At 46.5% G+C, this 22,582-nt stretch overlaps 1 protein-coding gene across 3 annotated transcripts in view; it reads right to left on the bottom strand.

The window, feature by feature from the left end:
• NOS1 (nitric oxide synthase 1) overlaps window positions 1–22,582 on the bottom strand; it is a 154,423-nt gene that overhangs the window by 51,744 nt on the left and 80,097 nt on the right. For all 3 annotated transcript variants that reach the window (XM_034934607.4, XM_034934608.3, XM_063593705.1), the window contains exons 8-14: window positions 20,866–21,007; window positions 18,091–18,230; window positions 12,515–12,689; window positions 8,185–8,286; window positions 5,449–5,643; window positions 4,053–4,138; window positions 644–788 (exon numbers count right to left, since the gene is read on the bottom strand). In XM_034934607.4, the coding sequence (XP_034790498.2) occupies window positions 644–788; window positions 4,053–4,138; window positions 5,449–5,643; window positions 8,185–8,286; window positions 12,515–12,689; window positions 18,091–18,230; window positions 20,866–21,007 (985 nt within the window). The remainder of the gene's footprint in view (window positions 1–643; window positions 789–4,052; window positions 4,139–5,448; window positions 5,644–8,184; window positions 8,287–12,514; window positions 12,690–18,090; window positions 18,231–20,865; window positions 21,008–22,582) is intronic.

Here is a 22,582-nt window from a genome sequence, read left to right on the forward strand (position 1 = left end):
CACAGCAATGAAAACCATCGAGCTGGCCGGGTGCGGTGGCTCACGCCTGTAATCCCAGCACTTTGGGAGGCCAAGGCGGGCGAATCAAGAGGTCAGGAGATCGAGACCATCCTGGCTAACACAGTGAAGCCCCGTCTCTACTAAAAACACAAAAAATTAGCCGAACGTGGTGGCGGGCGCCTGCAGTCCCAGCTACTCGGGAGGCTGAGGCAGAAGAATGGCGTGAACCCGGGAGGTGGAGCTTGCAGTGAGCCGAGATCGCGCCACTGCACTCCAGTCTGGGTGACAGAGTGAGACTCCTTCTCAAAAAAAACAAAAAACAAAAAACAAAAAATCAAAACCAAAAAACCATTGAGCTGTACTTCAGGCAAAGCTTCCCAAACTGACCTCAGAATGGTTTCTTATAAACCCTCTAACATTTTGCTCTAAAGAGGGGAATTTCATTTTGTGACTCCTGGACTCATGGGGACAGGGATATCACAGTCCCCTGAAATTTATGCAAATGTGTATGTGAGCTGATAGGCCCTGTCAGGTGTGCTTTCATCCTTTGCCGAAGGCTTCTTCTCTGTTGACTTCCCTCTCTCCCCTTCCTGCCTTAATTCACCATGAGAAGCTGGTGGAGCTAGGGCTACCCCCCACCTACCTTGGCATCAAAGGCGTGTTTGAAGATCTCACACAAGGTCTTGGCATAAGCTTGCGATTTGCCTGTCTCTGTGGCATAGAGGATGGTCGCTTTGACCCTCTTGGCCATAGCCTGCCCCATCAGCTTGGCCGAGAACTTGACAGCTCTGGAGGGAAGAGGATGGAGATGAAAAATGGGCAACAGAAAAGGGGAGAGAAGATGCTGGATTGGGACTTTCGTGCAAGAACCAGGATCCATGAAATATAACAGAAGAGAACTCTCCTGATCTTTGATGGCTTCAGGGGTTTCCTCAGAGGCACTTGAAGCCTTTGTGTTTAAGCACCGTATTATTAAAGTATTATTAAATCCTTTATTTTATTTTATTTTTTTAACTTCTCTAGAGATAATGCTGGATATTAAATCCTTTATTAAATCCCACCAGAGGCCGGGTGTGGTAGCTCATGCTTATAATCCCAGCACTTTGGGAGGCCGAGGCAGGTGGATTGCCTGAGCTCAGGAATTTGCCACCAGCCTGGGCAACAAGGTGAAACTCCGTCTCTACTAAAATACAAAAAAATTAGCCGGGAGTGGCAGCGTGCGTCTGTAGTCCCAGCTACTTGGGAGGCTAAGGCAAGAGAATTGCTTGAACCCAGGAGGTGGAGGTTGCAGTGAGCCGAGATTGCACCACTGGGCACCACTGCACTCCAGCCTGGGCGACAGAGTGAGACTCTGCCTCAAAAAAAAAAAAAAAAAAAAAAAAAAATCCCACCAGAGCAATTAGTCATGAATTAAAAGGAGTAGTTAGTTTTGTTAGCTTGTTACTTGATTGATCCCAGGCTTAAGAACCTTGGTTTGCCAAGCATTGCCTCAAAAGATGATCGTTCATCCATTTCCTCTCTCTTTCATTCATCAAATATTTATTAAGTGCTTAACTATGTGTCAGTATTGTTATAGGAAATGGAGACCACAGAGAACATAGCTATGGCATGCAGCTGTCATGGGGCTCATATTCTAATGTGTGTGTGTATGCACATGTGTGAATGAGAGAAAGAGAGAGAGAAATGAATCACGAATTAGTCACCAGGCATTGAGTTTGATGGGATTTAGAGGTTTATTGGTCCACAAGGGAAGGACCAGGTCTGATTTATTCAGCAATGCATGTCAAGGGTCTTGCACAGAGCCTGATACCCAATAGGCACTAAATAAATATCTATCAAAAGAAGTTATGGGATGGGCATAGTGGCTCATGCCTGTGATCCTGGCACTTTGGGAGGCTGAGGCGGGAGGATCACTTGAGGCCAAGGGTTTGAAACCAGCTTGGTCAACAGAGTGAGACTTTGTCTCTACAAAAAAGAAATAAAAGAAGTTATGAATTTTAAAAGATGCTGCCACTGAGACCCTGGGAAGTCTGAACATCAAATCCAGCCTCTTTCTAGCTAAACAGAGAAGCCCAAACCAGTGTCTCTTCCTTCTGCTCTACTGGGCAGGGCGAGTTCCAGGGGCACTAGCAGACAGGCCAGAGGCTCAGAAATACCCAGGCTCGACTCCTTAATAAGCCTCCCTGTTGTAACTAGAAATCTCAGTGCAGACAAATCGCTAACTTCCCCCAACCTGGGATTATCGGCGTTAAGTTCATTATTTTTTAGAATCAGGGAAACCGCCCACGCTGCAGGAAGACTTAGCTAAGAGGAAGAAACAGAAAGGAATAAAAGGTACCTGGAGGGTTCCCTTTGAATAATTTGAGCATAAAGATGCATCTATAATTAATTCCCATTGTTACTACCCAAAACTTAATAGTGCAATTAATGTTTTAGATTTCTCCCTCCCCTTTCCCCCCAGAGACAGTGGAGCTGAACTGAAGCCAACAATTGCCCTCCCTGAGAATATCTGAGATATTCTTATTAGGGAAATAGTGGCTGCTGATGTGTTCTTGCTTGGCTGGGGGATGGGATTAGGGTGGAAGGAGAGAGAGGGAGGGAGGGAGGGAGGGAGAGAGAGAGAGACAGAGAGAGGAGAGGGAGGGAGGGAGAGAAAGGGGGGGAGAGAGAGAGAGAGAGAGAGAGAGAAGAGAGAAGAGAGAGAGAGAGATTGATTGATTGATTCTATGGGCTCTATTAATGGAGCCAGGACCTAGGTTTGGGTTCCTGCAAGACCCACCAGTGTCTTGTCTCTGGGGCCCATGGCTTAGATGACACCTGTTGTACAACTAGTTATCATACATAGAGAATTCTGGACCTGAGGGAGCTGAGGAAACAGAGTAGTGTCTTCTGACAAAAAGTTAGCTCCAAACAGTGGTCTTTGGTAAGTGGATCAGTGGGGTTCTCTTTTTTTGGGGCAGAAGGCTGGCATCCCCGTTAAATGAACTTAGTTAACCCCATCCTACTTGTCAGCTGGTCCCCTGGCTGGTCAGGCATTCTTCAGGAAAATCACTCCTCAGTAGTCTCAGGCCATAACCCCCTTCCTTCCCCTCTTTGCTTAAACTTTCTTAATCTCATTCTTTAGCTCAATTGTCACCTCCTCTAGGAAGCCCTCCCTGACCTCCCAAACTCCGTGAACCATTATTATTTCCAGGAACCATTCCTCGATGGTACCTTCCACAGCTGCCATGTTTACTGTATTTGTTGATTCTTTGACAAAGGAATGGCTGTGAGCTTCATGACAGCAGGGACAGCGTTTGTCTAGCTTGCCATGATCCCCCTGAAGCCTCACACAGTGCCTGGCACAGAATCTGAGTAGCTAGAACTACAGGCGTATGCTGCGACACCCAACTAATGAATGAATGAATGAGTAAATGAATGAATGAGTAAAATTAAGGGTCAGCCCTGAACGAGGGTGCTCTCCAGGCAGTAGTGTGCTGGAGCTGACTAACTCCAGCTCCTCCCTAGTCTGGGTTCAGTGACTTCCTAGGCCAGGTGTAGTGGCTCACACCTGTAATCCTAGCACTTTGGGAGGCTGAGGCAGGAGGATCGCTTGAGGCCAGGTGTTCAAGACTAGCCTGTGCAACAAAGTGAGACCCCTCCAGCCTGGGGAACAGACCCTATCTCAAAAAAGAAAGAAAGAAAGAAAAGAAATTGGTCATAGTGGGAATGTTTACATCATGGAAACTGGCAAACATGAAAATCAAGGTATTACTATTATTATTATTATTATTATTATTATTATTAGGAGGGCTGGTTCACCAACACACCATTGCCCCCAGGACAAGAATTTAGGAAACCAGTGTGAGGAAAGTGAGGCTGAGAAGGAGAAGAGTTGGAACGACATTCACAGCTCAGACTCAGAGGCAAAGAAGGCCCAGGCGGCTGAAGAAGATGAAGAAATCATATTCTGTAGAGAGGTCAGAGGGCACAGGAGTCTGCCCAGCCTCCTTCTCTGGGTTCTCTGAGTTTCTGGGGACATCCACCCCACCCGCCCACTGCAGGAAACTTACTCTGCTAGCTTCTTGAAGCCGATGGCTCGCCGCTTTGTGGGGGTCCCGTTGGTGCCTTTCCAGACATGCGTGTTCCAGGGATCAGGCTGGGAAGAGAAGGAGAGGGCTATGGTCACTCACTGCAGTGAGGGCATCTGGTTCCTGTTGGGGATGCTCAGGACCACCTGGGACTTGTGACTGCCTGACCCTCGGCCTCTGAAGGGAAGAATTCTGCCCAGTGGTGACCACCATGGGGGAAGGGATGCGGGGTTTGGGGGGGGGGGGTCCTTGCCCAGTGGGTGGTCTGGCCTTGGCAGTGTCCTGCTAGCTCTTTCCCCTTGGCCCCCAATTCCTCTCAAACTCTGTTCTTGTGACCCCTGACTACTCACTCTCATTTCATCCCTCTTTCTCTCTCTTAAGAGACAGGGGTCTCACTCTGTTGCCCAGGCGGGAGTGCAGTGGTGTGATCATAGCTCACTGCAGCCTTGACCTCCCTAGCTCAAGGGATCCTCCTAACTCAGCCTCCCAAATAGCTGGGACTACAGGTATATGCCACCACACTCAGCTAATTGTCTTATTTATTTTCTTTCTTTCTTTTCTTTCTTTCTTTCTTTCTCTTTCTCTCTCTCTCCCTTCCTTCCTTCCTCCCTCCCTTCCTTTCTTCCTTCCTTTCTTCCCTTCCTTCCTTCTTTTCCTTCCTTCCCTCCCTCCCTCCCCTTCTCTCCCTCTCTCTCTCCCTTTCCCCCCTCTCCCTCTCTCCCTCTACACTCTCTCCCTCTCCCCCTCTTCGTCCTCCCCATCTCCCCCTCTCCCTCTCCCTTTCCCTCTCTCTCTTTCTCTCTTTCTTTTTGTCCCACTCTTGTTGCCCAGGCTGGAGTTCAGTGGCTTGATATCGGCTCACTGCAACCTCCACCTCCTGGGTTCAAGCGATTCTCTCATCTTGGCCTCTTGAGCAGCTGGCATACGCCAGGCTAATTTTTTTGTATTTTTAGTAGAGATGGGGTTTCGCCGTGTTGGCCAGGCTGGTCTCGAACTCCTGACTCAGGTGATCCACCTGCCTTGGCCTCCCAAAGTGCTGGGATCACAGGTGCGACCCACCATGCCCAGCCTGCTAATTAAAAAAAAAATTTAGAGATGGGGTCTCACTATATTCCCCAGGGTGGTCTCAAACTCCTGGCCTCAAGCCACCCTCCCACCTCAACCTCCCAAATCACTGGGATTATAGGCATGAGCCATCATGTCGGCCTCATATAGTCTCTCTTGTTCTTTCAGCTAGACCTGTGCAATATGGTAGCCACCAGCCACATGTGGCTATTGAGTGTCCAGAGCACTAGCCTGGGTTGAAATGAGCCTAAATGTGACACACACACCACATACAGGACACTTAATATGAAAAGAGGCAGGGACAGGGAAGGACCTGGTATTCGAAGGAGGGGGTGAGCCGGTAGTTGAGCATCTCCTGGTGGAACACAGGGGTGATGCTTCCGGACATGGGGGGCACGATCCACACCCAGTCGGCAGGGCAGCCCCCCCGGCAGCGGTACTCATTCTCCATGTGCTTAATGAAGGACTCGGTGGCGGAGTGATGGTCAACAATGGTCACTTTGTCACTCTGTGGGAGGAGAGGGGACAGGGGTCAGGAGGTATGAGAAGCTGGGGTATTTTGGGACTCCCTGCCCCAAAGAGCATCATTTCCCAAAGGGTGGTCCCTGAGATGGTTTAGAGCAGCGTGAAGTGAGATGGTGATTCTCTTTGCATTTCTTGTCCAGTCCTTCTACTTAGACCCAGGAGAAAGCCTTCGTTGGGTGCTATCGTGTCTTTAACACCTTTCGTGTCGATCTTGCCAATCTTCCTCTCTCCCATCCCACCCCCATCTTTTTTTTCTTTCTTTCTTTCTTTTTCTTTTTTTTGAGACGGAGTCTTGCTCTGTCACCCAGGCTGGAGTGCAGTGGCGCGATCTTGGCTCACTGCAAGCTCTGCCTCCCGGGTTCACACCATTCTCCTGCCTCAGCCTCCCGAGTAGCTGGGACTACAGGCGCCCGCCACCATGCCTGGCTAATTTTTTTTTTTTAATATTTTTTAGTAGAGACGGGGTTTCACCGTGTTAGCCAGGATGGTCTCGATCTCCTGACCTCGTGATCCACCTGCCTCCACCTCCCAAAGTGCTGGGATTACAGGCGTGAGCCACCGTGCCCGGCCTTTTTCTTTTTATATTTTTTAATTTTTATAGGCTTTTGGGGAACAGGTGGTGCTTGGTGACATGAGTAAGTTCTTTAGTGGTGATTTGTGAGATTTTGGTGCACCCATCACCCGAGCAGTATACACTGCACACAATTTGTAGTCTTTTATCCCTCACCCCTTCCCACCCTGTCCCCCGAGTCCCCAAAGTCCACTGTGTCATTCTTAGGCCCTTGCGTCCTCATAGCTTAGCTCCCACTAATGAGTGAGAACATACGATGTTTGGTTTTTCATTCCTGAGTTACTTCACTTAGAATAATAGTCTCCATTCCCATCCAGGTTGCTGCGAATGCCATGAATTCGGTTGGTTCCACATTTTTAGCAATTGCGAATTGTGCTGTTATAAACATGTGTGTGCAAGTATCTTTTTTGTATAATGACTTCTTTTAGGTTTTTTTTTCTTCTTTTCTTTTCTTTTTTTTTTTTTTTGAGATAGGGTCTCACTCTGTCACCCAGACTGGAGTGCAGTGGTGCAATCTCGGCTCGCCGCAACCTCTATCTTCCAGGCTCAAGTGATTCTCCTGCCTCAGCCTCCTGAGTAGCTGGGATTACAGGCACATGCCACTGCTGCCCGGCTAATTTTTGTATTTTTAGTAGAGATGGGCTTCACCATGTTGGCCAGGCTGCTCTTGAACTCCTGACCTCAAATGATCTACCCTCCTCGACCTCCCAAAGTGCTGGGATTACAGGTGTGAGCCACGGCGCCTGGCTAGTTTTCATTGTTCATCTCAATTACATCCCTGTTGTCTCTGGCTTGACAGACTTCATACCAGTCCATCAAGCCACATGCCACACTCCTGAAACCTCATTCTCCATGGTTAAAGGAGAAGGGAGGTGGCCTCCTTCCCTCTTGCCCTGTCTCAACTTGTCCCTTCCCTTTGACATTCCTCAGTGCACCCACTCCATCCACATCTGACATGGGGACCTATGGCTTCTATTCCTATCCATCCATGGCTTGATTTAACACATTCATTCTGCTGGCTGTGTGTGCCTCTCACGTGCATCTACGGGGGTCTAGCTGCCTAGACTGGAAGCCCCCAGAGGACAGTGATGGTCCCTATTATAGAGAGCAACTTCTAGTTTCTAGATCTCCTGGTTGGCCCAGGAGAATCCTAGTGATGCCCATTGTCCTGGCATAGTTATTACTAGTGTCGCCCTCTGGCTCTCAAAAGTGTTGTGGTGGCCAGGCGTGACTCATGCCTGTAATCCCAGCACTTTGGGAGGCCGAGGCAGGTGAATCACCTGAAGTCAGGAGTTCAAGACCAGCCTGGCCAACATGGTGAAACCCCACCTCTACTAAAAATACAAAAATTAGCTGGGCGCGGTGGTGGGCATCTGTAATCCCAGCTACTCAGGAGGCTGAGGCAGGAGAATTGCTTGGACCCGGGAGGTGGAGGTTGCAGTGAGTCGAGATTGTGCCACTGCACTCTAGTCTGGGCGACAAGAGTGAAACTCCATCTTAAAAAAAAAAAAAAGTGTTGTGGCTTAGTTGATACATTTTCCAGCCATCCTGCTATAATGCCATTTAGCACAGCCTCACGCATTTATTTAGGAGCCTATATGTCTCTGATGATGTTGAAGAGTATTTGTCTCTGTTATGTGATAGTCTGAGGCCCTAAGAGATGACAAGACAGAGAGGATGCCTCTTGTTTGAATTCTAAAGAACTCTAAGCAACAAGACAGAACACTCCTGTACCCCTGCCACCATCTGTTCATCTCTTCATCAAATGGTCCCCACCCAAGATCCACACTGGAGAGGAGGGCATGCAGGATGGAAGCTAGACCATACTCATGGACACAATCCCCGCAAAGGTGGTGTCTGGCAGTGAGGTCTCTTGATCCTCTGCATCAAGGCTCTGAAAGGTTTGAACTCTCATTTGAAGCTTGACCCTGGTGGTGCGGGCCCTGGTGTTACCTGGAAGCTGTAGAGAACCGCGATATTGATCTCCACCAGCGCCTGGTCCTTCCACAGGGAGGACATCTTCCTCATGTCTAAGTTCATCTTCTTGGCCACTTCCTGAAGGAGGAAGGAAACACAGGTACACAGGCTGCGGTATCTCTGGATTCCAGATTGAAGACGGACAGGGCTAGTGGCGTGAAATAATTTCTTTTCTTTTTTTTTAAATGGAGTCTCGCTCTGTCTCCCAGGCTGGAGTGCAGCGGTGTGATCTTGGCTCACTGCAACCTCTGCCTCCTGCATTCAAGCGATTCTGCCTCAGCCTCCTGAGTAGCTGGGACTACAGGCTTCTGCCACTACGCCTGGCTAAGTTTTTGTATTTTTAGTAGAGACGGGGTTTCACCATGTTGGCCAGACTGGTCTCAAACTCCTGGCCTCAAGTGATCCACCCGCCTTGGCCTCCCAAAGTGCTGGGATTACAGGCGTGAGGCACCTTGCCTGGCCAAGAATTTCTTAATTAATTAATCAACTCATTCACAGACTAATGTATTCAATTTTTTTTTTTTTTTTTTTTTTTTTTTGAGACGGAGTCTTGCTCTGTCACCCAGGCTGGAGTGCAGTGGCGCGATCTTGGCTCACTGCAAGCTCCGCCTCTTGGGTTCATGCCATTCTCCTGCCTTAGCCTCCTGAGTAGCTGGGACTACAGGCGGCCGCCACCACGCCGGGCTAATTTTTTTTTTTTTTGTATTTTTAGTAGAGAGGGGGTTTCACCGTGTTAGCCAGGATGGTCTCGATCTCCTGACCTCATGATCCACCCGCCTTGGCCTCCCAAAGTGCTGGGATTACAGGCGTGAGCCACCGCGCCCAGCCTCAAAAAGTTTTTATTGATCTGTTGGACTAGGTATGAAATAAAAATGTTAAAAAATTTAAAAAGTTAAAATTTTTATCGAGAACCTACCAGCAGCAGGAAACTAGAGACTCGGCTGGCCCTTTAATTTCTAATCTTGTGTTCTAATGGGGAAGAGAGAGATACTTAATACAGTGGTAGGTACTAATTCTTAGGAAGAAAATAAGGAAATGGGATGAAGAGGGATATGGGGGCTGGGCTAATTCAGCCAGGGTAGTCAGGGAAGGCCCACTGTGGAGACAGCATGCAAGGTGAGCCCTAAGTGATGAGAAGAAGCCAGATATTTGCAGATCTGGGGAGAGAGTGCTCTAGGCAGAGGGGGCAGCAAGAGCAAAGCCCTGGGGTGGGATCAGGCTTGGGCTATCTGAGATATGGAAAGAAGACCAGAGGGTGTTTGGAGGGTGGTACATAAGGGGTAATTGGTGAGAGTGAGACAGGACTAGCTGGTGTAAGATCTTGAAAGACATGCCAAGGAGTCAGGATGTTATTCCAGATGTGACGGGCCCAGGGGGCAGGATCTCTGGAGTTTTTTTTTTTTTTTGACAGAGTCTCACTCTGTCGCCAGGCTGGAGTGCAGTGGCGTGATCTCGGCTCACTGCAACCTCCGCTTCCTGGGTTTAAGTGATTCTCCTGCCTCAGCCTCCCAAAGTAGCTGGGACTACAGGTACACACCATCATGTCCAGCTAAGTTTTGTAATTTTAGTAGAGATGGGGTTTCACCATGTTGGCCAGGATGGTCTCGATCTCTTGACCTCGTGATCCACCCACCTCGGCCTCCCAAAGTGCTGGGATTACAGGCGTGAGCCGCTGCACCCGGCCTCTGGAGCATTTTAACAGAGATGTAGGTCTGTGAGTGCATCATCTGCTTTCTAGCAGGAAAAGCTCTTCATCTATCCTATTCTACCCCCAGAGTGGTCACGACCTAGCATCCAGGCCATGGGTGCTCTGAGCTCATGAGGCCCCTGCCAGACTCCATCTGACACATGGGGAAACTGAGGCTCAGAGAGGTGCCTGGACTTGTCCAACGTCCACAGAACCAGCTAGCCTCAGAGTTGGAGCCCAGGGAGATGCCTAACGTCTAAGACCTTGGAGCTGCTCTCTAAGCAGCTGACGCCTGTGGCAAAATTACTTGCAAAAAAAGAACTCATGACATGCATGTTACAGCCAAGGCAGAAGCAGGAGCTGGTGTCAGGAGCAGGGAAGACCCAATAGCAAGTGCATTAATTAAAGCCCTGCTTTTCACTTCCTCTGTCAATACTAGTCACTGGTGGGAACCCAGGTCTCATTATGGGGCTAAAATGCAGCAATTTCTTTGGTTTGGGTAAACTGCTCCTAGACCCAGCTATCAACGTTTGTACATAATGACAGGTGGAATTGGAGGGTCGGGGTGGGAGAGAGGCTCATTTCATTTACCCAGAGACTACTCTTTGCAACTGAAATGTAAACAGAGATCAGAGAGCAGACTTATTAACTCACTCTTTGAGGCTGAGGCATTAGTTTCTGCTTGGGGTCTCTATCAGCGACACATTTGTGGGAAGTAAGAAATTTGATGCTGCTTTCCATAAATACATATAAAACTGGAGTGTATGACAGAGGAAAGTATACACACACAGAGGAAAGTATGTATAGAAGAACAATGCTATTGTTATTCTATAGCATTATTTGGTTAAAAGAATAGAAATTAATTGCAGGGAAAAAAGAAACCCTTAAAAAAAATCCCCAAATGCAACTTGAGCCACATCTAAGAAAACTGCCTGAAACATTTTTTCCTTCCTGCTAGAAGTTTGCACACATTAGTGGTTGTTTAGGCTGGGCGTGGTGGCTCACCCCTGTAATCCCAGCACTTTGGGAGGCCAAGGTGGGTGGATCACCTGAGGTCAAGAGTTCGAGACTAGCCTGGCCAACATGGTGAAACCTCATCTCTACTAAAAATAATAATTAAAAAAATTAGCCAGGTGTGGTGGTGTGTACCTGTAGTCCCAGCTACTTGGGAGGCTGAGACAGGAGAATTGCTTAAGCCCAGGAGGTGGAGGTTGCAGTGAGCCAAGATCGCACCATTGCATTCAAGCCTGGGTGACAGAGCGAGACTCCATTCCCCTACCCACCCCTCCAAAAAGAAAGAAAGAAAGAAAAAAGTTTGCATTGCATCAGTGGTTGTCCAGAAGAATCTCCTGGGGAACTTTGCAAAATGCAGATACCCAGGGCCCACCCCAGACCTATGACATCAGAACCCCGATGAATGGGATCCAGGCATTACGAAGCCCCCCAGATACCCGCCGATGTGTGGCAAAGCTGAGGATCCCTGGCATCTGTTTTCCACAGTGATACTGGTGGCTTTTTTTTTTTTTCTTTGAGATGGAGACTCGCTCTGTTGCCCAGGCTGGAGTACAGTGGCGCAATCTCGGCTCACTGTGACCTCTGCCTCCCCGGTTCAAGCGATTCTCCTGGCTCAGCCTTCTGAGTAGCTGGGATTATAGGCGCAAGCCATCATGCCTGGCTAATTTTTGTATTTTTAGTAGAGACGGGGTTTCACCAAGTTGGTCAGGCTGGTCTCGAACTCCAGGCTATGATCAGCCTGCCTCGGCCTCCCAAAGTGCTGGGATTACAGGCGTGAGCCACCGCGCCCAGCCAACCGGTGGATTTTTAACAACACAAACCTGATGCTCGGTTCTGGGTTCTAATCTTGGTTCTGTGCCTTAGCTCCTGTGTGACACAGGCCCAGTGCTTAACTTCTCTGTTTCTCAGTGCCCTCTTTTGAAACAAATCCAACAGCAGCAGAGTGTTGTTAGAGACATTTGCTGACAAAAACACAGCAATCATGATGCTTTCACCAAAGTTGGGCTTCAGGAAGCACCGCTCCAGCACTTTTTAGTAGATACGGATGACTCAGCCCGGGAGGGAATCAGACCCTCTGCCGAGAAATGCTTAGAGTGGGGAACCACTGCCAACCCTCCTCCCTTGTTTTTTAGAAAAGACACTAAATATGTCCCGAGTTTGTCAGTCATCCTCAAGCTCTTCTAACAAGATTTAAGACCGAGAGGCAGCGGAGTGGAGTGGTAATGAACTTGGAGCATGAAGTCAAACCAGACACATTTCCCAGCCCTGCTGCCCGCTAGCTGTGTGACCTTGAGCTTGTCATCTGTCGAAGGGGGATTCTCATACCTCAAGGTTCAGGTGAGGATGAAATGAGAATGGAACACAGCAACAGTGCTTCGAATGCTGTTAGCACGTGCTATGTGCTATGTGCGTGTTTGCTGTTATTTTCATTGTTGTTAAAGACATGGATGCCCCTGGCATTTCCAGGGGCTTCTCTGGGATTGCAATTCTATTCTAACCCCTTCAAGTTTCCAAGCCACCAAGCTCGCCGTGGGGAAGGGGACTGCTGAGCTGGCACCCTCTGCTATGTGCTTTTCCCCTGTGGTGACCAGAGAGGGCCCTTACCTCCAGGATATTGTAGCGGGAGTTGTCACAGTAGTCGCGGACACCAATCTCTGTGCCCATGTACCAGCCACTGAAGGGACAGGCGCTGAACTCCAGGCCGCCAATCTCTAGGAGCATGTTGGACACGGCGGGGAGGCCGTACCACTTCAGCCCCAGGTCCTTGAACCACTCAAACCTGCAGGGAGCAACAGGGCCCAGCTCACCCGGAGCAGGTGTCTCATGGGCGGGACAGCTTGAATCTAGAGATGCTGAAATGCCAAGGATGGACTGGGACTGACAAGGTCAGAATATGGTTCCTGGGCCCTGCTTCAGATCTGTGGAATCGCAGGTTCTGCAGCTGGGGCCTGAGAATGTGCATTTTTAACGTATTTCTCAGGTGCTTCGGATGGATATCCAGGCCTGGAAACTACTGCCTTAGGCTGCCGTTTCTCTCTCAAACCCACCCTGAAAGTGAGTCCAGGAGAAAGTGTGGGGACCTCTCTCCCCCTTCCCCCACTGAGCACCCTCCTACCCTCAGGGCCTTTGCACAGGCAGCCAAACTTCAGAGCCAAACTCTGTCACCCAAACTATTTCTTTCTTTCTTTTTTTTGGGGGGTAGGGGAATGCAGTCTCGCTCTGTCATGCAGGCTTCCTCCTGGGACCTTCTCCCTTCCTTCTGTGCTTCCAGCTCTTACTCATACTTTAATTGTCAGCTAAAATCATGCTTATTCTGGAAGGCCTTCCCTGAGGCCCAGCTGGTCAGGGGATTTCATCCTAGGCACCATACATTTCCTTTGCAGCACTTTATTAAAATTAAGTGGTTATTTGAGTAATTATGTGTGTAAGAACTTCTCTTCCTTGAGATCATAAGCACCGTGGGGGCAGGGATTGAGTCAGCTCCAAAAGCTAGCACAATGCCTGGCATGCATGGGGAACTGTGTTGGATGAGCCAATAAATGAATGAATAAATATAGGCTACATTTCACCAAGGAACTGGGTGAGTTCCCAGATATCAGGCAGTGTCAGGAGCCTCAGGACACCGGCTCCCTCTCCAAGGCTGGGACTAGGGTGAGGCAGGTGTGGCACTATCCTTGGGTGTAAAATTTAAGTTGGGGGAGCTATTAGGTTGATGCAAAAGTAGCTGTGGTTTTGCAATTACTTTTGCACCAACTGAATAGTTTCCCCCTCTTAAGTTTACTTTTGCCATTAAAAGTAATGGCAAAAACCACAGTTACTTTTTGCATCAACCTAATAAAAACCCAATAATTAGGATCAATGCTATTATTTATTTATATAATATTTTAAAGAAACATTTAAAAAATCAAAATTTATGTATATATATGATGAACAATAATGTAGGATTCCACCCTACACTTGTATGACACCTCGTTCATCTGACCCTAATCTCAGTCCTGAGCTGGATCCTATCTTTATTGAAAATGTTGATATATTGTTCATCATGTGCTGTTTTTTAAAAAAATTAACTTTGAGACCAGAAACTATAAAACTACTAGAAGAAAACATCAGGGAAATGCTTCAGGATATTGGTCTGGGAAAAGATTTTATGAATAAGACCTCAAAAGCCCAGGCAACAAAAGCAAAAATAAACACACAGGATTATATTAAACTAACAAACGTCTGCAGAGCAAAGAAACAAGCAACAGAGTGAAAAGACAACCTAAAGAATGGGGGAAAATATTTGAAAACTATTCATCCACCAAGGGATTAATATCCAGAATATACAAGGAATTCACACATTTCAAAAGCAAAAAACCCAAACAATTGGATTAAAAAATGGGCACTTGCTCTGAACAGACATTTCTCCAAAGAAGATAGATAACCAACAAATACAGGAAAAAATGCTCAACATCACTCAACATCAGGGATATGCAAACGAAACCCACAATAAGATAACATTTCATCACAGTTAGGACGGCAATTATAAGGAGATAAAAAATAACAAATGCTGGCAAGGTTGCAGAGAAAAGGGAACTCTCATACACTGTTGGTGGGAATATAGGCTAGTACAGGAGTATGCAGAACGGTATGGCAGATCCTCAAAAAACTGCAAATAGAACTACCACGAGATCCAGCAATCCCACCAGTGGGCATTTATTCAAAGGAAAGGAAATCAGGCTGGGCACAGTGGTTCACACCTGTAATCCTAGCACTTTAGGAGGCCGAGGCAGGTGGATCATTTGAGGCCAGGGGTTCAAGACCAGCCTGACCAACATGGTGAAACCCCATCTCTACTAAAAATACAAAAACTTAGCTGGGCGTGGTGGTTCGTGCCTGTAATCCCAGCTACTTGGGAGGCTGAGGCAGGAGAATGGCTTGAACCTGGGAGGTGGAGGTTGCAGTGAGCCAAGATGGCGCTACTGCACTCCAGCCTGGGCTGGAGTGACACTCCGTCTCAAAAAAAAAAAAAAAAAAAAAAAAAGAAAGGACATTAACATGTCAAAGTGATATCTACAACCCTGTGTTTATTGAAGCACTATTCACAGTAGCCAAGATATGGAATCGACCTAGGTGTCTAACAACGGATGAATGGATAAAGAAATGTGTGATATTTTATATATACGGTGTGATATAAAGAAAATGTGTGATATGTTACATATACTGACTACAGTCAATAATAACACAATTGTATGTTTCAAAATAACTTAAAGAGTGTAATTTAATTGTTTGTAACTCAAAGGATAAATGTTTGAGGGGATAAATACCCCATTCTCCATGATGTGCTTATTTCACATTGCATGCCCATATCAAAACGTCTTATGTACCGCATAAATATATACATACATATATATATACACCTACTATCTACCCACAAAAATTAAAAGTAATAATTTAAAAAAAACTCTACCAGGTCTGGTGTGGATCAAGTTCAAAAGAAATTTGGAGTCATGAACTCCAAATTAATTCTCTCTCTCTCCCCACACTGGAATACCATTCAGCCATAAAAAAGAATGAAACCATGTCACTCACAGCAACACAGATAGAACTGGAGGACGTTATGTTAAGTGAAATGAACCAGGAACTGAAAGTTAAACACTGAATATTCTCACTCATAGGTAGAAGCTAAAAAAAAAGTTGATCTCATGGAAGTAAAAAGTGGAACAGAGGATGCTGGAGGCTGGGAGGAGGAGGGAGAAGGGAGAATGGGGAGTGATTTGTGAAAGGATACAAAATTATAGCTAGAAAGGAATAAGTTCTACTGTTCTACACCACTGTAGGATGACTATAGTTAACATTAATATACATTTTCAAATAGCTAGAAGAAAGGATAGTGAATGTTTCCAATACAAAGGATAAGCATTTGAGATGATGGGTGTATTAATTACACTGATCTGATCACTATACATTATATGTATTAAAACATCATTATATATCTCATGAATATATGCACTTATTAGACATCAATTAGAAAAATAAAATGAAACATTAATTTTGATTTTAAAAATATTGCATTCTTATATTTATCTTATTATTGAGTGTGTTAGCAACTCCCCTTGATTTTATTCAATCCCAGGTTTGAGTCTAGTGCCTCACGGTGGATGTCCTTTACTCTCAAAGGGCAAATGCTGTTTGTGTTGCTGGCCTGAGACCTTGCAGCAACTTCATGACTCCAAATTCCTTTTGAACTTGATCCACACCAGGTTCTGTAGAGTTTTTTAATTATTATTTTTAATTTTTGTGGGTACATAGTAGGTGCATGTACTTATGGGGTACATGAAATGTTTTGATACAGTCCTGTAATGTGAAATAAGCACATCATGGAGAATGGGGTATCCATCCCCTCAAGCAGTTATCCTTCGAGTTACAAAGAATCCAATTACACTGTTTATTTTAAAACATACAATTATGTTATTATTGACTATAGTCACCCTGTTGTGCTATCAAATAATAGGTTGTATTCATTCTTTCTAACTATTTTTTTTTGAGATGGGGTCTTGCTCTGTTGCCCAGGCTGGAGTGCACTGGCACAACTTGGGCTCACTGCAACCTCTGCTTCCCAGGTTCAGGTGATTCTCCTGCCTCAGCATCCCAAGTAGCTGGGATTACAGGCATGTGCCACCATGCCCAGGGAATTTTTGTATTTTTAGTAGAGATAGGGTTTTGCCATGTTGGCCAGGCTGGCCTTGAACTCTTGACCTCAGGTGATCCTTCTGCTTCGGCCTCCCAAAGTGCTGGAATTACAGGCGTGAGCCACCATGCCTCTATTTTTTTCTTCTACCTCTTAACTGTCCCCATCTTCCCCTCACCCCCTCCACTACCCCTTCCCAGCCTCTGGTAACCATCCTTCTACTCTTGATGCCCATGAGCTCTATTGTTTTGAGTTTTAGATCCTACAAATAACTAAGAACATGTGATGTTTGTCTTTCTCTGACTGCCTTATTTCACTTAACATAATGATCTCCAGTTCCATCCATGTTGTTACAAATGACTGGATCTCATTCTTTTTTACGGCTGAATAGTACTTCATTGTGTATCTGTGCCACATTTTCTTTATCTATTCATCTGTTGATGGACACTTAAGTTGCTTCCTTAGTGTTGCAGCTATTGTAAACAGTGCTGCAACAAACAAAAGGGTACAGATATCTCTTCGATATACTGATTTCCCTTCTTTTGGGTATATACCCAGCAGTGGGATTGCTGGATCATATGGTAGCTCAATTTTTAGTTTTTTGAGGATCTCCAAACTCTTCTCCATAGTGGTTGCACTAATTTACATTGCCACCAACAGTGTACAAGGGTTCCCTTTTCTCTACATCTTCACCAGCGTTTGTTATTGCCTGTCTTTCGGATAAGCCATTGTAACTGAGGTGAGATGCTATCTCATTGTGGTTTTGATTTGCATTTCAATTGAGAGAACTGTTTAAAACTCTATCTTGATCATCAGATCCTATAGAGTTTTAAACAGTTCTCTCAATTGAAAATGTGGGTCAGGTACAGTGGCTCATGCCTGTAATGCCAGCACTTTGGGAGGCTGAGGTGGGAGGATCACTTGAGCCCAGGAGTCCAAGACCAGCCTGGACAATATGGCAAAACCCCGTCTCTACTAAAAATACAAAAATTGGCCAAGCATGGTGGTGTGTGGCTGTAACCCTATAATCCCAGCTACTTGCAGGGGTTGAGGTGGGAGGATCACTTGAGCCCAGCAGGTCGAGGCTGCAATGAGTCATGTTTGTGCCACCGCACTCCAGCCTGGGCAACAGCAGCAGACCCTGTCTCAAAAAAAAAAAAAAAAAAAAAGAAAAAGGAACAGGAAAATAAAAAGTGTGCTCACAACAAGAAAGTATGGTGCTTCTGCTCTTTCAATGCTTAGGGCTGGAAGAAGGGCAGGTCCTTGTTAATGGCTTAGGAGTGAGATGGTTCAGAAAAGGTGGTGGTCCCCAGGCTGGTCAAAGAGGTCTTTTTGCTCCTTGAGGGAACTCACTCTGCCCAAGCCCGCAGTGAGGACAGGAACCAAGCCCCCCTTTCCCCTTTCAGCTTCGGTCTGGACTAGAAAGAAAGCCAGGGGGGATGGGGCTGGGCAAAGAGGGGCACTGGGCAAACCCACTCACCCTCTCCCACCCCTTGCCAGTCCCTCTTACTTGGGGTGCCTGATGGGAACTTCCAACACCAGCTCTGGAGGAATCTGGAAGAGCTCAGGGTCATTGCCGTTGGCCTGAAGCAGGAGCGGCAGGACATCGAAGCGGCCTCTAGGCGGTTTCCAGCCCTGCTGTATGCATATCTGCAAGCAGACCCGGCCAGGTAATGCCACTGTACCCCACACCCTACAAACACAACCCTTATGTGGGAAGCGGGGGTGGAGTGGATAGAGATCCAAATGCAAGCCCCCAGGAGACATTTCCTCTGGAGGCTCTTGGACCACATCACCTGCTTTATAGAGTTCTCCCTGACATCACTATGTATTAGGTTGGTGCAAAAGTAATTGCGGGTTTTGCCATTACTTTCAATAGCAGAAACCACAATTATTTTTGCACTAACCTAGTAACTAGCATGAGTTCTCATGGGCCCACAGGACAGAGGGCAAACCCTTCCTCTAGTACTGAGCTTTGTTTTCCAGGTCTTCCCTGCCCACTGGAATTCCCAGAGGGCAAGGGCTGAACCTGACTAACAAGTGCATCTGCAGGCTGCCAGCTCTGTGTTTGTAATAATATAAGGTATTGTAAGATACAAAGAAAATCTGCTGAATTTGATGAAGGCAGATGTATTAGAATTACAGTATAAAATGCATTTGTTAGAGCAGCTGTCCAATAAAAATATAATGCAAGCCACCTAAGTAATTAAAACTTTCTAGTAGCCACATTAGAAAAAAAAAACAACTGGTGAAAATAATTTTGATTTTATCTTTTTTTTGCTAGGCTTCTTCAAATCATGGGAGAAAATAATATTAATAATATACTCATCTTAAAGTTCAACAATGTCCTTGATATTAATATTAATTTATTAATAGTATATTAAATATTACTATCATATATTCTAATTATATATTTGACATTAAAATTAAATATGTAACACTTATTCATCTAATATATCAAATAATACATTAAATATCAACATTAATTTATTAATAATAAAGTATCAATATGAGTGTATTTAAATAATATATTTAACATTAAAAATAAAAATATACTTATTAATCCAGTGAATCTATTAATTTGTTAATAAATATATTACCCTAATGTATCCATATTATTACTATTTCAACATTAAAAATGATCAATGGGCCGGGCGTGGTGGCTCACGCCTGTAATCCCAGCACTTTGGGAGGCAGAGGTGGGCGGATCATGAGGTCAGGATATCGAGAGCATCCTGGCCAACATGGTGAAACCCTATCTCTACTAAAATACAAAAAATTAGCCGGGCGTGGTGGTGCGCATCTGTAGTCCCAGCTACTCAGGAGGCAGAGGCAGGGGAATTGCTTGAACTCAGAGTTGCAGTGAGCTGAGATTGCACCACTGCACTCCAGCCTGGCAACAGAGTGAGACTCCATCTCAAAAAACAAAAAAAAAAAACCCCAAAAAAACAAACCAAGATCAATGAGTTATTTCCCTCTCTTTTTTGGACCCAGACTTCAAGATCCAGTGTATATTTTCTCTTATGGCACATCTCAACTGGGACTGGCCACATTTCAAGTGATCAATAGCCACATGTGTCCCTATTAGACAGGGCAGGGTTAGAGGGTTTCAAAAGGTAAAATTGCATGGTTAGGTTTGGAATGATTCTTTGTGCTTAGTAAAAAGAGGAAACACCAAATCATGGAACAGGAGAACATGTCCCGCTCAGCAAGGTTTCCAGAGATGGAGCGAGAGGAAGAGGTTGGGGCATTTATGTTCTGGTGACCACGAGGACAAGGTCAGCCAAGTACACAGTTAGTGCTCAGCCAAGTGGAGCAGGGAGTCTGAGCCTGGCTGCCTCTAAAACAGCACAGGTGCAGCTCCTGGTTGCCCTGGTTACAGTCCCCTCCTTATGAGAATAACATTTTCATAAGAAAAGCCACATGCAAATGAAGTCGGCAGCCAGGAGGGAGTGGAGCAGCCCTTAGACTTGCCAGCTACATCTTCAAGGAGGTACCACCCGGGAGGGGCTTGAGCAAAGGACAACGGTGAAATTCAGCGGGGTATGATTTGGGTGATAAAGGAAAGGTGGTAGCAGGCCTGTGTGCCTGAGATCATTCTAGACATGGGATGTGCTTGTGCTGTCATGTGGGCATGGTCCGTATAAGCTACCATATCTTACCTGTGCTACCTGCCCGCACTACCACCTGGAAGGAACTCTGGGCAGGGAGATGGTGGTAGTCACTTTCCTGGTGGCTTTTATGAATTGACTTGGGCTACCAGTAACTGTAGTGATGCTGGTGACAGACAAAGTCAAGCCTACTCAAAGGCTTGGGTGGCTCAAATTGTTGTATCAACAAATGAAGGAATGAAATGAAACTGACATTATCTCGTAACTCAGAAAAGGTGGATGCCAGATATGGCTTCCATTTCTCGGCTCTTCCCTTCCTGGTGAGAGGCAGGAGATTTGGACTGTAGTTCTAGCTTTTCTTCTCTACTCATTTGGCAGTCTTGAGTAACTCACTTGGCCTTGGTGAGACTCGGTCTACCCATCTGTGAAATGGGAAAACAGTTCCCATCAGGAGGGCTGAGTGAGGTAATGGCATGAAAGTGACCAAATGTCCAGCTGTAAAAGAATTAGATTGGGGAACAGCCTGATGGAGAAGCAGGTTTGGAGAAGAGTAAACGACCCCATCAGCGGATCTCCCTGTGATGATAGTATTAAGCCCGAAAAAGTCTGTGGGTAAAAGTCTGGGGACATAAGAGCCCATGTTGGGGCAGGGTAGGGGGCGGAAACGCTCGCACCTCTGTGAACTGCACATTGGCTGGGTCCCCCAGGGTGGAGCCGTCGGGCTGCTTGTAGCCAGCATAGCGGATGAGCTGGGAGTTCCAGACTCGGAAGTCGTGCTTGCCGTCTGTCCTCTGGGGGAATATGGTGATGGCGGACCTGTGGTGGAGAGAGGGGAACACCCGGCATCAGGGCGGGACTTGCGCTGTGGGAACATACTAAACATGGCGCCACCCAGGGCGACAGCTGCTTGAGGCTCAGGGTAGATTACCTCCGTGCCAAGGTCCCCAGGGCCAATGGAGCAGCGGTCGGAAGGGATGGGCCGTGCTCTGTTCCTCCACCAGAACTATGGTGTGAGGAAAACGGTGGAGGGGGTGGGAGCTCCCATGCCACCATGCTGAAGGAAAGAATCTCTTTCTAGCTGGAGACTTTTAAATAATATTGACTTGAGCCAGTCTTCCAAAGAGTTCTTTTGCAGCCAGTCATTTCCACGGAAACATCAGACCTTGTTTCCCTTTAAGAATGCACTACGCGCTGGGCGCGGTGGCTCATGCCTATAATCCCAGCACTTTGGGAGGCTGAGGCGGGTGGATCAGGAGGTCAGGTGTTTGAGACCAGCCTGGCCAACATAGTGAAACCCCGTCTCTACAAAAATACAAAAAGTCAGCTGGGTGTGGTGGCGCACGCCTGTAATCCCAGCTACTTGGGAGGCTGAGGCAGGAGAATAGCTTGAACCTGGGAGGCAGAGGTTTCAGTAAGCCAAGATCACACCACTGCACTCCAGCCTGGGCGACAGAGTGAGACTCCATCTCAAAAAAAAAAAAAAAGAATGCACTACAGGCCAGGCATGGTGGCTCATGCCTATAATCCCAGCACTTTGGGAGGCCAAGGCAGGCGGATCACGAGGACAAGAGACGGAGACCATCCTGGCACATATGGTGAAACCCTGTCGCTACTAAAAATACAAAAATTAGCTGGCTGTGGTGGCGGGTGCCTGTAGTCCCAGCTACTCGGGAGGCTGAGGAGAATCGCTTGAACTCGGGAGGTAGAGGTTGCAGTGAGCCGGGATCACACCACTGCACTCCAGCCTGGCAACAGAGCGAGACTCCCATCTCAAAAAAGGGGGGGGAAAAAAAAAAGAATGCACTACAGAATCCCGATTCCAGTCTTCTCCCAGCCATCATTAATTCTTATCCACTTTACCCACCCTCCTTACCAAAGTTTATAGACTTATCATTAAAAAGCAATCAGCTTGCATTTGTATTCACATTTATTTATTTAAAAGAAAATTGCAGGTCACCAGCCATTGGCTTTGCCTGCCTAAATAGGTAACAGTGAAGGCTGTATTCTTTTATTAATTGTGGAAAGATGTTGTCTGCTGAAGGTCCTAGCTGGAGCCCTGGTCTCTATGTTAAAAGGGAGATCAGCAAGTATTAGGTGTTAACAATATCTTAGCACCAAACTGAGCCTTTCTCCTCAACATCATCATCAGGATTGGAAAAAAAAAAAAAAAAAAAAAAGGAAAGGAAAATAACTTTTTCACGATGTAGTTCAATGTCATCTCACAGCAGGAGCTCTTGCCAGCTGGACTCGTTGGTCCCCCATCCCAGGCTATGGAAACATGGTCCTGGCTTCTTGTGTCAACACAAAGATGGTATCTCGGGTCCAACTCGTTGCTTATAGATCTTCTCACATATACATTTCTGTCCGAAACTGTGTCCCTGCTGATCCCCT

The sequence above is a fragment of the Pan paniscus genome, chromosome 10 (assembly GCF_029289425.2).
Source record: "Pan paniscus chromosome 10, NHGRI_mPanPan1-v2.0_pri, whole genome shotgun sequence".
Lineage (NCBI taxonomy): Eukaryota > Metazoa > Chordata > Mammalia > Primates > Hominidae > Pan > Pan paniscus.